The sequence below is a fragment of the Ammospiza nelsoni genome, chromosome 3 (genome assembly GCF_027579445.1).
Source record: "Ammospiza nelsoni isolate bAmmNel1 chromosome 3, bAmmNel1.pri, whole genome shotgun sequence".
NCBI classification, from domain to species: Eukaryota; Metazoa; Chordata; class Aves; order Passeriformes; family Passerellidae; genus Ammospiza; species Ammospiza nelsoni.
The window spans coordinates 99,343,102-99,361,612 of record NC_080635.1 but is presented as its reverse complement, the minus strand read 5'-3'; the positions used below and the strand labels follow the sequence as shown (position 1 = coordinate 99,361,612).

Genomic DNA, 18,511 nt, shown 5'->3' with positions numbered 1-18,511 from the left:
CTTCATTGCAACCTATGAACATGATACAGAGTCTCTCCTGCCAGGAAAATACTAATTTATTGATTTTACTGCTGTGGACAAGTCAGCAGTGACACCATTGCCTTTTACATCTTACGGTTAGCTTAGCAAATATATTACCATATTAACCTTCTGTTATTATTCATTTCTTTATTTTATGTTTTACCTAGGGATATTAATTAATTTTGGGCTTATTTATTAAATATTATTAACTTCTTAAATAATTCTTAATTTATTCATAAGAACCAACAAGTTCTTTGAAAATTCTTGGTTTCCTCTACAGCACTCTATTACAGTTTTCTTTCATTGTATAATTTAGTCTTCTTTTTCAGTATTCCTTTCTCTCCAATCATTTTAGCTGCAATTAACACTGCTGCTTCATATCTCATTTTTCCAATTAGTCTGCCTTGAGACTGCTATTGAGTGAGCTGAATTGCAAATATAATATGGTATTAGCAGAAGCACATTATACTATATAAAGCATACAGTTCAGCCTGGAGGAGACTCAGGGGAGACCTCATTGTGATCTTCACCATCCTCATGTGGGGAAGTGGAGGGGCAGGCACTGATCTCTTCATTCTTGTGACAGTGACAGGACTTGAGGAAATGACACGAAGCTGTGTCAGCGGAGGTGTAGGTTGAACATCAAGGAAAGGTTCCTCACTCAGAGCGTGGCTGGGCACTGGAACAGGTTCCCCAAAGAAGTGGTCAAAGAACCAAGCCCAACAGAGTTCAAGCAGTATTTGGACAATGCTCTGAGAGGCATGGTGTGATTCTCGGTGTGTCCTCTGCAGGGTCAAGAGTTGGGATTGGTGATCCTGATGGGTAACTTTGAACTCAGAATATTTTTCATTATTCTGTCATCCTGAAAATATAATGCTACTTGGTGGCAAAAATCTACATTGGTGATCCTAAAGTAAATAAATCAAGCCAGAATGAGTAGTTATTTTCTGGTTGTTTAGTTGCTACTTATTCATGAATGTAACAATGTCTATTGATACAAACAGATTAAATTTTCTCCACAGGAATACATGAACTGAAAAGTAAAACATGAGATAAAAGGCTTGAACTGCAGAGTCCCATAAATTCTTGAAAATACTACGCTGTATATTCACTTTCATAACAATAAGCAAGCTACATTTTGAAAGACATGGGATCCTTTTGAACAGGCAGGGCAAATATGTTATTTCCAGAATGATGATTGATTTGGATTTTAAACTAGAAACCAACAGAGGAGAGAGAGGGTTACCAGCAGCCTGTAAGGGAGTGACAGACAAGGTTGACTAGAGTCTGAAGTGATGTGAAAGAAAGGGAGCACAAAACCAATAAACATGGCTTAAGCAAGACCACCTCCAGCATTTGCATGAAAGCAAGGAAGTGCCTACAAAACACTATTATGGAAAAAAAGAGATTGTTTTTAGAAATCAGCATACCAAAGTATTTTATTTCAGGTACCTCCGCACACAAAAATAATGTGAGAAACTGGATGTCTTTGTGCTATTGTAAGACAATAATCTAGTTGGTATCACAGGGACTTGGTTAGATGGCTTGTTTCATTAATGCTTCAATGAAACAGGCTCTTCAGGATCAGCAGGGCAGACAAGGACGAGAAGTTGCTCTCTATGTGAGTAAAAAGAAGAAATGTGGAGCTCCACCTGGATATGGATGAGAAGCTGACTGAAAGGATGTGAGGATGAAAGAGCAGAGCAGTAGAGGTGTCAAGTGTGTGCTGCTATAGGCTGGCAGAGCAGGAAGAACAAGTGGGTGGTGCCTTCTCTGGATGGATGGAAGCAGTCTTGTGTTCACAGGACTTTGACCTCCCAGGGAACTTCAACTGCACTGATATCTGCTCAGGGAACAGCGTAGCAGGGCATAAGCAATCCGAGAGGTCCTTAAAGAGCATTAATGACAACATCCTGACCCAAGCTGTAGAGGGGCAATGAGATGTTCTGGTTTGCTTCATACTCACAAACAAGGATTGGCTAACTGGGGATATGAAGGCTGAAGCCAGGAAGTCCTCCAAACATTTTATGGTTTTAAGAGATTCTCTTTTTTTTTAATTCATTAAAAATATAACATTTAACTCGTTTATTTCTTTAGTCTTCCAGATCACCAAGTCTTCCTGTAAAATTTATCTAATTATCCTTTTTCTTGAAGGAACATTCTAGCTGCTAACTTAGCAAATTTCATTACTACACCTTTAACTTCTTTACTCAAGTTGCAACCATTGTTGTTGTCACTGCTGATCATCTCTCATGCATATTTGCACACCTCACTTTCCTAACAACCATTCTTCACCAGTAGGTGTTAATTTCCAAGTGTAATCACCTTTCTATGTGGGTGTCTGATACAGACCCATAAATCACAATATTTGGAACATTTATAGATGAGTATGTTATTTGATTGATACAGGGTTTTCACCAGAAGTTCTTAATGTTACACAAGGTGAAGCTTATACATTTTCCTATGAAAAGATGCAGTAAAATCTGGGGATATAGAATAGTTGAACATTGTAACACAAATTTTTATAAAAACATAAGCAGTCAGGTACTGTGGTTTCTATTGTTGTGCATAACACTTTTGCTACTGTAGGTCCAATCAATAAACTCCTTTTCATGAAATCTGAGTTTGATTATTTTTTGTTGCTATGTCCTACATATTATAATATGATACATCAATGTGATGTCTATCACACCACTCATTTATGCACACAAAATTCCAGTGAGGCTACAGTTTTCCAGTGAATAAGCAGGAATTTGTGTCAAAACACCTGAGCTGTATTCTTTTCTCCTATGATGTCCTGATAAGTGACTTGGGACGTTCGGATACGGTTTCCTGGAATTCAGCTGACATTATTTCAGTCATAAAATCGTTGAAGAAGATGTATTTTGGCTTGCACAGTGACATAAAACAATGACTGGAGTTGCAGCTAGAATTAATGTAAGGCTGATATCTTCTATTTTTTTTTTCAATTTCATCTTATTCTGGTTTTTCCCTTCTCTGTTTGAATTTCATAAGCTATTATTGTCAACCCACTGTAAAAGAGTAACAGTAAACTTTTATTTTTGCTCATAAACTAGGGATTTGATTTCAAACTTTTTTCTTTTAGAAATTTGTCACTTGCTTAATGCTGAGAATTTTAAACAGTCTCCCGTTCAAAGTGACAGTAACTTTATTGCCCATGCCAATTTCATCATTTCCTGCAGAATTTTTCTTTCTAGAATGACTATTAATTTTAATATTTGCTTTGTCAGAGTTTGTGAGATTTCAGTATGTGTTCTAAGCTTTCATATCACCTTGTGGATTTTATTTTTTCCTCTTAATAAGTGTAATTTATAACTCTGTAAGTGAAATGGCAGCACAGGCAGAACCAAAAAGAAATATTACATCTCTATTTTTTCATCAATATTAACCCAATATATTGCATTGTATGCTTTGTCTTCACCAATACAATTGTGATTGCTAAATATGAATAATGACCATTAAACCATGAGCAATCTCTGTTGTATTATCTACCTACCTGTCTGTTCATCCATCACCCCACTATCCAATCACTTCCATAAAAATGAATAGTGATATATTTTATGGACTTAATGGAGCCTTTGGCATGTCTCCCATTTCAAGCCCAACATTGTGCTGAGGTAGAGCTCTTTTGTGCTTGGTATTTGCTGTGGTTTATGGTCAACAAAGAATGCCATATTTCAGCAGCTTTCATTCATCAGCCGCATTGACTACCCTAGATTCCCAACCATAAGCAGTATTAAAAACACTCACTTTTGCCTGTTTGCAAAGATTATTTCTGATTTTACTTCAGCCACTTCTATTCCTCTTATTTTTCATTATTTTATCTCTTCTTTTGTTTTCAGGGATTTTTTTTCTCTTTGAATAGTAATCATGAAACTTAAAATGTGTTTCTCTAAATCCTCATTTCTATTCAGTTTATTAACTGATACCACCTTCTGAGCCTATCTTCTGTGAAGTATCACAAACACTCAACTCAGCTTTAGAGAAACAAATCTCTTTTCCCTCTTTTTTTCTTTTTTTGCCACTCCTCCACTATGTCCTCTTTTGTGGTCTCATCCTATATTCTTAAATTATATAAAAAGTTATTATTAAATCTTGGCTTTAAATGCTTTGAGTTCTACACTGATTAGAGTTACATGAAACAGTCTGGATAATGTATGTGCAAAGGTCTATTAAGAAAAGAAAATACATGTGTGCTTCTGATCATATGGAAATGCTCTAGCTGCTTCCTACTGCTTGTCATATTTCACATATATATACATATACATATACATATACATACATATATACACAAACATATATAGATTATTAAATAAAGATTATTACACTGGTGTGTTTTAAGGTTGTAAGAGAAGAAGCATTCTTTCCCAAAAGAACCTTTTACAGAACTATCTACTTCATTAATAAATGGTGATATTGGTGATATTCCCTTTCATGAAGCACCTAGCAGATGTTGAAACAATAAACTAAAATTAACAATTAGCTAGCATCTATGTCTAAACATTTTATCATTCCCTATTTCCCCATTTATTTACACCATTTGATTAATCCCTTTTTATATGCTAATGAAATGAAACTTGCAGAATTTCTCCATTATATTTTAGGTATTTAGCTGAAATATGCAAATTACTATCTTTCTTACTGCGATATCTTTGTTGTCAGTGGAGAGATACACAATTCTAGAGCAGACCAAGCAAGATCAAAATTAATGTCTCTACTGACTTCTTATTATGATTTTGCTAAAATTGAGAAAAAAAAACCACTGTTGAAAGCATGCCAAAAATTTCAATAGTGACTCAGATGCTAAATATAATCAGTTGAGAAAGTGTTACAATATGCAGTGATAAGCTTTTAAACATCAGTGCTTTTCATTGTAAGCTATTGTAGACTAGACAGGTATGTAAAATTGAATAAGCAGAAGACTCTGGGAGGGGTACTGGACAGTTCAAAGTAGAGGCTTTGAAAATAAATAAACATATCTGACTGGAGTGTGATGCACACAATTGGCCAATTAATGATATAAAATTGTGTAACGAGCTCATGGAGTTGTCCACAACTTACAGCAGGTCTGGAAATGTCTACAGTACATACAAGACTACATAAAAAAGAATTGATTCTGCAGGTATTGTGCTTCAGAACTGCATAAGCAGACTGATCACTCTGGTATCCAACAACGTATTACTGCGTACCTAAATACTGTTCTATTGTCCTTAAGGAACATTTTATTCAATATTTTTCCAACTCATTCGTCTTGTTACCTATTTTTAATGCCTGTTTAAAATATACATAATATTTTATATAATTAGACTCAAAATCACGTAGCTGATTTTACCTTCCTCAAAAAAAGAAAAAAAAATAGAAGCATCTTGGCATTTTTTCATCTGTCATTGTCTTTTCTTGATATACCAAAAATATTAATACACCTGCATTCAGTGCCATTCTGAGTGCACCATTCCAGACTGCTGCACACCCTGCAGGGAAATACCTGCTCCACAACAGCTTTCACTACCAGCTGCAAGGGAATATCTGCTCTGGTGCCTGCAGTACCTCCTCCCTCTTCCTTTACTGGTCTTTACATTAATTGAGCTGTTCCCCACTTTTTTTACTTTATTCCTCTATAAGTGTGCAGCATTTTGCCCTTTCTCAAGTACATTTCACCCAAGGTGGTCCTATCTCTTCTGTGGGCTTAGCCATGACCTGTAATGGTGGGTTGGAGCTGGCTGGAACTGCAGCTTGAATTAGGCACTCTATATGATGATAAATATGGCTAAGCATGCTGAAAAAAAGGGGATGGAGTCTAGATTACTTTTGGATAGATTATCCTCTTTTTTTTTTTAATTTTACATCCTCTTAAATAATAATGGTATCAAATAACAGGCGCTTTTGCACATATGAAAACTCTTTGTAAAGATGGTGTTTCCTTTTCTCCTGGTCAAATGAGATTCTTAGAATAATATAATCGGAGAATATGCTGAGTTGGACCCATTTGGATCCCTGAGTTCAATTTCTGCCCTGCAAAGGACAGCCTGGGAATCCCATCAATCCCATCGTGTACCTGAGAATGAGGTGCAAACATTTCTTGAGCCCTGTCAGGCTTGGTGTTTGGCCATCTCCCTGGGAAGCCTGTTCCAGTGCCCAACCTCTGAGTGAAGGACCTTTTCCTGATATCCAACATAAACCTCCCCTGACTCAGGTTCAGGCCACTTCCTCAAGACCTGTCACTGGGCACGAGAGAGAAGAGATGCCTGCCCCTCCTCTTCTACTCATGAGGAAATTGTAGACTGCAATGAGGTTTCCCCTCAGTCTCCTCTCCTCCAGGCTGAGCAGACCAAGTGACCTCAACCCCTGCTCATACAGCTTCCCCTCAAGGCTCCTTGCCATCCCCACGGCCCTCCTTTGGGCAGCTTTTTGTATTCATCTGCATTAAAAGCTGCAGTTGCATCACCTGCAGCACCATTATTCCCACTCTTCTTGCTTTAAAAGGTTTAATAACGTTGATTTCCTCTTTTCTATCATACATGGAATCTGATTCTGATCAGATAAGAACAGTAATAAAAAAGTTAATTAATTATGCCTACATCTGAAATATCCACCAGTTTTGTGCTCTTTTTACATACTGCTATGCAATTTAGCACTTCACAGGTCCTGTTATTTTCCAAAGTCTAAATTTAGTGTAAACAAAATGTAAAGTTCCTTCAGGAAGTTCTGTTTTCCAGAAAACCTTTGTATAACTGTCAGTTGTATAGGCATAAAGTGTGTTAAGATACTAACCACATTCTTCTAATTCATGCTTTTGAGGACTCAGTAATATTTTATATACTAAGGCCTTTATCAACAAGCAACTCATTTAATTCACGAGTGAAACTATTTAAAATCACTTATGCAAAAAATATAATTTAAATATGTATTTTAGTCCAAAGCACATCATCAATGTCAAGTGAAAGAATTCTTTCAGCATACCTAATTAATTTTCTAAGTTGAAAAGAAAAAGATGCCTAAATTATCAGAATGTAAAAGAAGACACAAGAAAAACAGCATGAGATTTTTAGAGTATTTAAAGTATAAAAGAGTAAATGGGCCTCACCTGGTTAGTTTTACTAAATCTATTTTATTTCTTTCATTAAAAAATAGACCTTTTGCATACTTGAATGCACTTGCTATGGAGTAATTTGCAAATTAAATTTAAAGATGGGATAGTAACTGTCGAGATGTATAACTCTGCAAAGTCATAATTAATGAAACTATGATACTGTAGTCATCACCCGTTGATATTTGTGCTGAGATTCTTCAGCCACTTGTCTGACTAGAACTGCGGGATTTTTAGAAATAGGACTTCTTCCCAGCAATATCCAGGACTGAAAAAAGTACTTCATTATACAAATCTTGTATACAAGTCTTGTTACAGGATGACAAAATGAACAATGTAATGATCTGAAGAACAGATGGGTACCATTAGCTTGCAATCAGCTTTGATGCCATAGTGAGGCCTCTGAGACATTGCCTAATCTTCCCAACTTTTCTCTTTCAATTCTTTCTTTCTTTCTTTCTTTCTTTCTTTCTTTCTTTCTTTCTTTCTTTCTTTCTTTCTTTCTTTCTTTCTTTCTTTCTTTCTTTCTTTCTTTCTTTCTTTCTTTCTTTCTTTCTTTCTTTCTTTCTTTCTTTCTTTCTTTCTTTCTTTCTTCCTTCCTTCCTTCCTTCCGACACTTCCTTCCTTCCGACACTTCCTTCCTTCCGACACTTCCTTCCTTCCTTCCGACACTTCCTTCCTTCCGACACTTCCTTCCTTCCGACACTTCCTTCCTTCCGACACTTCCTTCCTTCCTTCCGACACTTCCTTCCGACACTTCCTTCCGACACTTCCTTCCGACACTTCCTTCCTTCCTTCCTTCCGACACTTCCTTCCTTCCGACACTTCCTTCCTTCCTTCCGACACTTCCTTCCGACACTTCCTTCCGCCACTTCCTTCCGACACTTCCTTCCTTCCTTCCTTCCTTCCTTCCTTCCTTCCTTCCTTCCTTCCTTCCTTCCGCCACTTCCGCCACTTCCTTCCGCCACTTCCTTCCGCCACTTCCTTCCGCCACTTCCTTCCGCCACTTCCTTCCGCCACTTCCGCCACTTCCGCCACTTCCGCCACTTCCGCCACTTCCTTCCGCCACTTCCTTCCGCCACTTCCTTCCGCCACTTCCTTCCGCCACTTCCTTCCTTCCTTCCGCCACTTCCTTCCTTCCTTCCGCCACTTCCTTCCTTCTGCCACTTCCTTCTGCCACTTCCTTCCTTCCTTCCTTCCGCCACTTCCTTCCTTCCGCCACTTCCTTCCTTCCGCCACTTCCTTCCGCCACTTCCTTCCTTCCTTCCGCCACTTCCTTCCTTCCTCTCCCACACTTCCTGCAGCTGATATAGCTGAACTACCTACTGAACTTTATCTCACAGACCCAAAGTCTATAAAATAAGTTATATATTGGTGCCTTTTATAACATCAGTGTCACATTTAACTTTTTTTTGGTATCTAGCTGAGAAACAGACTGGTGCTAAATTAAATGAATCTGCAGAGCCTTGCAAGTTCAAACACAATATTTCTGACAACTTTTTGCATGGGAAACCACAATATGAGTTTACAGGCTTAGCCATTCTGCTGAAAGTGTGTATTAAAGATGAAGGAATAGTATCTTTGAACAGGCTGACTTTTGTTCATTTAGGGCCTAAGAACACCATGAGAAAGTCCTGCATCCCTACTTAAGCAAGACTAAGGCATTTGGTGTCCTGTGAACAGGAAACACACATCAGGACTTCAGAACCTTGAGCTGCTCAGTACCACGTCCTAAGTGTCTTCTCACAAGAGTTATTAGATGTCATTATTTCATTAGAGGATGGATACCTCATTCAATCAAAAAACATCAGAAATGTGTTAGAAGAACTACAACTCCAACAGCAAGGAGTTGTTTTTTCTTTCTTACAGCTAGTTACACTTGCTGAGTTCTGTGTTTCAGATAATCATAATACTAGCAGATAACTAGGAAAAATGTTTGTGTTTGTGCTTTTTAGCTGGCAGAAGGAATGTGGAGAAAAACAGGAAACTCAGGGGGACACAATTCTTTGGGTATTTCACTACCATCATACCTCAGAGTTTCCATCTCTTTAATATCTTCTACAGATTATTTCTACTTTTGTTCAGTATTATCAGTATTAATTAGCTGACAGCATCTGTAAATATAACATATCTTTTCTCACTGTCTTTTGCAAAGTCATGCAAAAGCATTACTTTGTTTTTGTTGAAGAACTATTAAAAAAATTATTGTGATAGAAATTTAAGAATAACTAGTGAACAACTCTAGGAAAGGACAGATATCCAAAAACTGCTGAGACTTTCTGTCTGTAAGGAGATGATGGGAAAGATTATCAGTCTGATTTGCAGTCTGATAATACAATCCTATATTCTTATATTTCTCATGGGTTAGAATTAAGAACTCAATAAAGTGGAGATACTGTAACTTCACAACAAATTCATTCATTTAATGTTAGTGTGATTACTCTAAAGATTTAATGTAGTTAAGATTTGGCAAGAGTTACATTGCTTCTCCATACTAAAATAGCACAATAACCTATTTTAAAAAATAAAATAATTTAATAGAATTAATCCCAAATAAGTTATTCAGTTATAATTTCATTGCAAAGTATGATATTAATAATCTTGCTGTTAAAAAATTCCTTCTCTGAAAAAAAACATTTCAGAAACTTATTCATATGCAGAAAAGTAAACTACAAGAATCATGCATACCTGGTGTTTTCCCAGAGTAATTATACTCATCAGTTTTAATGTGCTATGAAATATTCACTCACACTGTTGAGTTGATATACTCAATAAATATGACAATTACTTTTAATTCAAAGTAAATCTATTAATTTAAGGGAAGAAAAGATTGTGATGGAAAGGTTATCAAAACTAATATGAAGTTTTCAAAGATAGACTATGGAAGTGTGTAATGAAATCACGCCACGAGAGTACATTTGCGAAAACTTAAATCTATTTAGGTCAGACAACCTAATTCACATCATTGGTGCAGTTTTGACAAAATCCTTTCATGTATACCTTTGTCACTAGCTAAGATGAATTGATCTGCATCATGTCTGGAAGAGCAAATACTACTAGTAGAATTATCTGGGACTGAAGTGAAAACATATACAAGTAGACTGAGATGATCCCTTGATTGATAGGTGAGAAACTTCCAGTCTGAATTAAAAACTCCTCTCAATGAATACCACAAAATGCTGATGACTTGCTGCAATTGTTGTGCCCTGTTATTGAGGGAGATGGATGCATTTGACCAAGAGGTGCACTGGAAAGCTGAGCATGATATCAAAGTAAAACACAGACAGTAGAAAATCTTTCTACATCATGTTTTTAGGGGTACTATTAAGAATCCTTTGGGTATTAATTTGGGCAATGAGTGTTAGTATTAGACAAATTTAACTATGAGGCAGTTAAAACAGTAATTGTGCAAACAATAAATTTTTTTCTTCTTTTATATATGTGTAAAAGTATCTTTCCATTAGTGACCTTATCAAAAGAGCCTGTGTGTAATTCATCAATTAAGCAAACAGACTGTTTTAAACTGAAGCACCTGTATGATAGAAGCTCTAGCATAATGGCTCCAAGCAAAACCACTTCATTCTCATAGTATCTCCTCTCCCCTAAGTGAGGATGGAACTCATTATTGTCTGCAAAGAGGTCAGTTGGACCATGGGGGAAGGCAGGAAATTCAAGTCTCTCTTACAGGAATGTGTGAAAAAAACTCTAATAATCTCTGGTGCTCCACGAAGGGTTTTTTTTTTTAATCAGTCCCATCTTCTCGCCTAAGGAGCAAAATGCCACAAAGATTCAACAAACCAAATTCAAATGGAAAACTCCTCTTAATGCACTAAATGCACTCAGGGTAAGCATACTGAGCAGTACCATTACAGAAGTAGCTAAGATATTGTTATTTCCTGTAGTTTATGAATGAGTCACATTAGTTTTCTATACATCTTCAGAACAGAACCATAACATCCATGAAAATTGTTGAGACATCTCTTTGTATAAAAGACAGTTTCTCTGGAGCCTGGAGAACCTCCTTCCCAGCTGCTAAATCCCAGCTCAGTGCACCCAAAGACCTGGGAGTCCCATCCATCCAATGACTGCAGCTGCTGCTTTCCTGTTTGCAGGCTCAGCCAGCAGCCAAGATGAACATGTATGCCAGAGATGCACACAGGCAGAGGACACTAATGCAACCAGCTACACAGACTACCCACAGATAAGGCATTGCCTTTACCAGCACCCACCCAGAGCTCACATAAAACATAGGTGCAAACAGCTAAACTTTAGTCCTTCTCTCTGACTGGTAAGGATGGAAGTTTGCTAGTAAAGATACACAGCCCCTTACCCTTTATTTCAAAAGCATTGACACATTTGTGAACCCCTTCAATACACAGTTCCTTATCCTCTGATTCACAAAGACCAACATTTTTGTGAACCCTTCCAATAGCAGTGTGGGGCCTCAGCTCATCTCATATTGATACCCAGATCCTGTGCCTCCACTTAACAGACAGTCCTGCTTGAAGGGTGCTAATGAATTGCACATGCACACACACATGTGCACATGCACACCTGCACACACACTCAGAGACCAGCTTAGAGGAAAATATAAACATTTTATCTTAGAAGTGGCTCCTGCCAGTGCACCCAGGCCCTGGGACCCTTGCTTCCCTCTCCATTTGCTGATGCTGGGACTCTCCCCTGCTCAATTGGCACTAGCCATGTGAGCCACCATTGCCCAGAGACTGATGCCCTTTGCTGGCACAAAATTGAACTCTCTTCAGACACACACTCCTAAAATCTGTGGTCTCCCTTCAGCTTGCTGATGCTGAGGCCCTCATTTACTCTAAATGCTGGCACCAAAGTTATTAGGACCACTATCACCAGTGGTCTAACTCAAATTGCAGACACCAAATTCAGAGACTTTTTCTCTCCAGTTCTGGCATTGGAACCTTGGAACACATAGATGGGGAGAGAGTGAGATTATATGAAAAGAGAGTAAAGAAAAGATTTAATAAAAAGAATAGATAGACTACAGTGATTCCGTGCAGGTCTCAGTCAAACAAGAGTACTGAGCAGCAACTGCTTACACACTATCAGCCTTCCTCTCTGCACCCACCCTATCTTTGTTTTACCCATATTCCCTTCCTTTAAATGTTTCTTAATAAGTCTAAAGATGCAAATTCTGGTATGAATCGGAGTATTCAATCATAAGAATACTGACAACCTAATGCTAGCTGTTTCCAGTTATGTTAAAAATCTTCCCTCAGTAAAGACTAAAGTGAGTTTTGAGAGCTCAGTGAATGAATGAATCAGTTAATGAAAAAGAAAAATATATCATTGAAATGAGAATTTACATTGCTTGTCTAATAGATCCATTCTGTCTTTGTGAACATCATAACTTGGATCCAGCAACCTTTACTTATTTTGAATAATTGCTTTCAGAGCATTTTTACTTTATTATAATTTTATTTATTTCCCATAAATATAGACTAACATGTATATTTAATATTGTTTTTTCAGATCATGTGAACTAGAGTCTTGACTCATTTTAGAAAAAAGGACATAGTTTACAAAATCTTAATGTATGCAATCTTGCTTGTATGTTTTGTTTTCTGTGTGGAAGTTCAATATCAAGACAGAAGAATGTTTTGAATTTTCTGCCAATTTCACACAATTAAAATAGCATTCAAATTACAAGATTCATAATTACACAACTCACCTTGGCTGAGACTACAATACAGCTGCAACAGAGCAACAATAGGAAAATGTCTGTTTTCCTAAAAAAATGCCTTTTTCATATAGTAGTATTCTTTTAGGTAGCTATTCTCCAAATTGTTTTTGTGCTAGCAAACACCTTTATGCAGGACCATAGGAAGACTTAAACCACCACACTTGGTTAGTAAATAATTGTAAAATTATACTGTATGTTAGTCAATCAGTCCTGTTATACTACAGAAACAGAAAAAAATTGTTAAAATCCTTCTTCTCCTAAGATACTTATTCTTAGAAACAAGAAAGGTTTCCCCATTTTCTTTTGGCTAAGTGGAGAATAAAAAGCCACTTAGTTACACTCATAGTGTCCTTTTTTTCCTTGTCAATCCTTACCAGCTACTAGAAAGTAGTGTTCAGAGTGTCTTGCCCTCCAGTTGTTCAGAATATTAAACCATTTTCATGTCATTATGGATATGTATTTACTGTATCTGGAAGTTCCTCCTGTCTCATTTCTCCCACCCCTAAGTATGTCAGAATTGCAAAGATATTTGTAGGGAAAATTTCAAAAGTGATGTGTCTATATAATTTGTGTGAAAGGGCAAAGGTCCTAAAGAGATATGGACCATGAGGGGGTGGAAAACCAATTCTAGAAAACTTTACTAATGGATTTTTTTGTTTGAAAAAAGAGTGAGGTTTTTTTCAGTTTTCTCAGAATTATGCTGACCATGATGCTTCTATAGTGAAAGAAAGGGAAGAAAGGGAGAATAGCAAACAGATTAACTAGGAATTTAAAATTCAGGAGGTTTATCCAATTTTTAAAAATATATTTCTATACAGACTTAATTAAAATATCGACAAGGATCTTCAGTCTTTCACTATGAAAATAAAGATTATCTCTTTGATCCCTCTAACTCCATTATGTTTGTTTGTTTGTTTTTTTTAACTCTTCATTTCAATGTAATGATTTCTTTATATTCTATAATTGACAAGATAAGTGATGCTTCCAAGAAAGATACACTTTGAAAATTTTACTGTCTTTGGATACTCAAGAGCTAGCTTTATACTTAGCTCTTTCTTAAAGAATGTTCTTCTGAGTGTTACTACTTTTCTCACATCCATACATTGAACGTCTGTTGTGAAGCACAAGAACAAACAGTTTTTCATTGCTATCCTAATCCTCCAAAAAAGTGTTTACAAGAGGATGGTTTTAGATACATTTTTTTCATTCAGCTTTTCTTATGAAAACATCCCATATATAGTAAATAAACCACTTATCTTCTTCCTTTTTAATCAAGTTGCACCCCTAAATCATGACATTACTGACTCTTTGGATTATTTCCATCTTAAATTTCTAGTACCTATGAGAGGATAATGAAATTAGGAATAGAAATGTATTCAAATTCATCCATCCAGGATGAGTTCTGAATCTTGATAACTCTGTATTTGAGAACCAGGGAGTCAGTGATTAAGAGTCTTCCTCTGTTATACTGCCAATAGAAGAAAGGTACTTGTGGATGGCATCTGATTATGAAAAGCTTCTATAATTTATATGTTTTTACTTCAGTAAATGAATAATTTGGAAGTCTGATTTTTATATTTTACAAAGCCTATTTTTACAAAATCTAAGGATATGTCAATCTGTGCAATAATCATGAAAATTAATGTTTTAATAAAGCAAAAGTTCATGCCATTACTATAACAGATAAAATTATTATTGTAAGACAGGAAAAAAAAGGTGTTTCCTACCTGTAAAGCCCTTGTCACACTCACAAAGAAAAGTGTTTGGAGTAACATTGATGCAGTTACCATTGAAACATGTGGATGGCTGGCATTGTCCAACTACTTCTGTGCAATTTTTACCTGTGTCAAAGGAATAATAGGAACATTGGAGTTTAGTAAATATTTAGGGAGTTTGGTGAGCATTTTGTAAATGTCAAATTTATAGCTACAATATGGATAGGCAAGTGGATAGAAAGGTATTTATGCCAACATTGTTCATTAGTTTGCACCAAACTTACTGAGCTTCTAAGGAAAGGCAGAAAGATATTAATCTACTTTTATGCTCACATACTGTGCTTAACCTCATCTAACATATAGTGAAAAATTTACATATACCTTAAAAGGCAGAAGAGCTACTAGAACTGTAGTATTTATTTCTTTTTAACATGAATTTAACTTACAGTTTCTTTCAGCATTGATAACAAAGGATGTCCTTATGTGGAGTGGAAATATGATAATTTTTTTTAATATGCAGCTTTCTGGAAATTACATTCCAGTTATAAGTTGTTTATGCTATTATAGCATACAAGTCTAAATACCATTTAATTATGCTTGCCTCTTGAATTATTACCATGACATTATTCATACTTCAAAAAGTGTTCAAATTTCTAATAGACTTTATGTTATGGGAGGAACTTATTCCTCCCTTACTCTTGTGTAGGCCTGCCCATAATATATGGTGATTTAGTCTCCTAATTCTTCTTGTTTGCATCCAGTTTATTTATGAGACCAGTGTTGTGAGCTGATGACATTACTTAAAACTTTCCTATGTAGGCTAAAAAAATGTTTTAAGCATTGCTTGTTGATAACATTAAGCATGATGATTGCTTTTAACAGAATTGCTTCCAAATTTTTTTCATTCATTTGAGTTCAATTAGTACCAGACGCTTTTGGTACTGTTATTTTCAAAGCATTTTACGCAGTCTCCAGTAATGATAAAGGAAATATAAAACATACTGCAGCATACCATCAATGTTTTCCACTATCTTATTACACTGTTCATAATTATAAAAAAATATTCTCACAACATTGACTTATTCATACCTGCATAATCTTCCATTGGCAAATGCATTAGTAACCAAATTATTATGCACTTTGAAAAGCAATTAAAAATAAATTACAGCAATCTTTATGCAACATAAGCTTCATTTCTATAAAGTGTATTCTATGAACCTCACTCATTCCTAAGCCATCAGCTGTGCTTCATAGCATAGCACCACTATTGTGAGACCGTAGAAATTCAGTACAACTGAGGAACATTTCAGGAATTCTGCTCCACAAGTACAAAAAAGCTACAATGATTCTTTTTTGAAGAGAATGAATATTTCTGGTACTTTCTCTATTGGTCTGAATGTAGGAACAACATCCCCATAATTTTCTTAATCCATTTTTTTCCTCCATGAAATAAAGGTAATGGTTAGATAAGAGTTTACCCAGTTATGTTGTATTCTCTGGTACAGTAATCCAAACCCAAATTCAGTTTGTTCTGATGAGTTTTGGGTAAGTGCTGCAATATTTCCTAGGATGATTACTCGATTTTTGTTTTTTTCATTTGTGACATATTTTATTTGATAATAACAGTATGTTTAGCAAATTGCCTTTGAAAACAACCTCAGGGGACAGAACAATCTGAAAGAAAGTACTAAGTATTTTATTTTGCTTGCTCTTCTAAATTAAGGTTTGACCTTTCAGTTAAACTAAATTTTGATATAAAAAATTCACTAATGTAATCTGATAGGTCTTTAAATGAAAATGGAGGAGAGTTCTGACTGGTTGAATGAAATCATTATTCATTTAAACAAAATCACTCTTTTCTACCATTTTGATTAACCAGCTATTTTCGTGGGACCTTACTCCAAATGATTTATGTTGTTTGGTCTCACAACCTGAACTGCAGAATAAAAAAAGTAAACCAGTTACTTCTGTAAGTCAAGAAGCATTTATTTATGTCTCATACTTAAGTAGGAAAGAAGCACAATACGAACTTGCTCTGTTTTTCTTTACAATGTATTTATGAATGTCGGCAAGTACAAACTGTATTCAAATGCCTGCACAGTCTCCCATAGGTGACACCATGTAAAAGAGACCCTGCAGGTATGGTAGCAGCCGTGGGCAATCAAATGATACAAAAGTCTTGCTAGTGTTGTTCCTATTGTTTTATCACCTGTTAAGGAAAGTGTAAGATCTATATAATGCTTACCCCCAGAGGAGAAAAGAAATACCTGAAAATTTTGGAGGACATGTGCATTCATAAGAATCTCCCGAAAGTTCTGATTTCTCAGTGCAGGAGGCATTGTTGTGGCAAGGCTTAGTGGAGCATATATCAAACTTCTGGCAGAATGTTCCCGAATACTGTGAGAAACAGTGGCAATTAAATGTTTTCTCCCAAACGTGGCTTAGACATTTTCCATGCCCAGAGCACAGTGGTGCACCCCGAGACTGTTGGCAAAGCTGCTGCTTCACGGTAACGTTCAGACGAAGGCCCATGTTGCACAGGAGTGGACCTCTCTTGTGAAGTTCTGCAAAGTAGTGAGTTCCAGCACCAAGCCAGTTAGGGTCCACTTGGTGCAGTCCTCTTATCTGGCAAACAAAAATCAACTGCTCTTGAAGAAAACCAGCTTTAGGGCAGTTAATAAATTCTTCCTTGGAGACATTTACCAGATTCATTCCATAAGACTGAAAGGATGGCTCAGAGGAGATGAAGAGACTATCACCTAATTGAAGCTGTAAAGGGCATATCTGAGGGATACTGAGGTTATCTTCTTCAGAGATTTCACCATGAATACTTTTATTCATATTCCAACATTCAGTGTAAAAGTCTGAACAGACATTTTCCCTTGGTGTCCATTTTATTACAGTAGGTTTTGGTTCTGTCCTCCATTCAGTAATCATTTGTCTCTCACATATTACCTGCCCATTGACAATGCAAAGTTGAAGAAAGCACACTACCATGCAATATGCTGATTTCATAGTCATCATTTCACCTCACCAATGGAAGTTTCCTTTCACTTATGCTTCATTACTGAGGATAACTTCAGGACATTTGTTCCTGATGGTTCACATGTATTTTCCACGGCACCCTAGGAATTCAAACAGAGGAAAATATTTCTGTTTTCATACCAAATACAGTTTGGTATGAAATATTAAAACCACATTACAAAACAGAAAATGTACAACAAATCAAGGTCAGCATCTAACTAGTCATGGGAAATTGGAATAAGTCAAATGAACCAATCAGAACTCCAACACTGTAAAAAAAGTCAGTTTTTTCCTATTTTTATTCCTGCTAAAAATTTGATATTTATTTAGTGCATTTCATTTTACTTGTGTGCACAAGAGATTGAAGGCATACTTTTCATGTTCCCTCCCTCTGATGATAAAATTAATGGTATTAAAGTTAAGATAGGGCATCTGCAGCAAAACGAGGAACTAAATACGAACATTGAAGTTCTAGTCATAAACTTTAACCATAAATATTTTTCTAATAATAATTTAATAGTTTATTATAAAACTAGATATTCCAAAGATGTAAGCCTGAGAATTTTTGCTTTTTAAAGAAAACATGCAATCACTACTCAACTCTTTTCTGTTCTTATACATTTAACAAAACCCTTCATTAAATCCTTAGTTTTGAAAGAATATGTTTGAAAAGCAAATGTCCTTAATGATATGGTTGAGACTTTTATGCATTATGGTCAAAGATGACAGATTACAGAGTCCTCCAGGACTATTTAATTTATAGACTAGCCTTTTCTATTCCTTGAATATATCTAGCAATTTTTATTGCATCGAGATGAGTGATTACAGAAAGAAAACCAAAATAAGATTATGAAGCTTCTGCTTGGAGTCATAATGAAAATGATGAAAACCCAATATTATGTTAAATACCTTTGAAATTTTCAATAG

General features: G+C 36.0%; 1 protein-coding gene across 1 annotated transcript in view; it reads right to left on the bottom strand.

Annotated features, from left to right (window-relative positions):
• The window catches only part of EYS (eyes shut homolog), a 703,265-nt gene extending 685,681 nt beyond the window's left edge, over positions 1-17,584 (bottom strand). The window contains exons 1-2 of the mRNA XM_059467250.1: positions 16,828-17,584; positions 14,573-14,686 (exon numbers count right to left, since the gene is read on the bottom strand). Coding sequence (XP_059323233.1) covers positions 14,573-14,686; positions 16,828-17,584 — 871 coding nt within the window. The remainder of the gene's footprint in view (positions 1-14,572; positions 14,687-16,827) is intronic.
• Between the last annotated feature and the right edge of the window lie 927 nt (positions 17,585-18,511).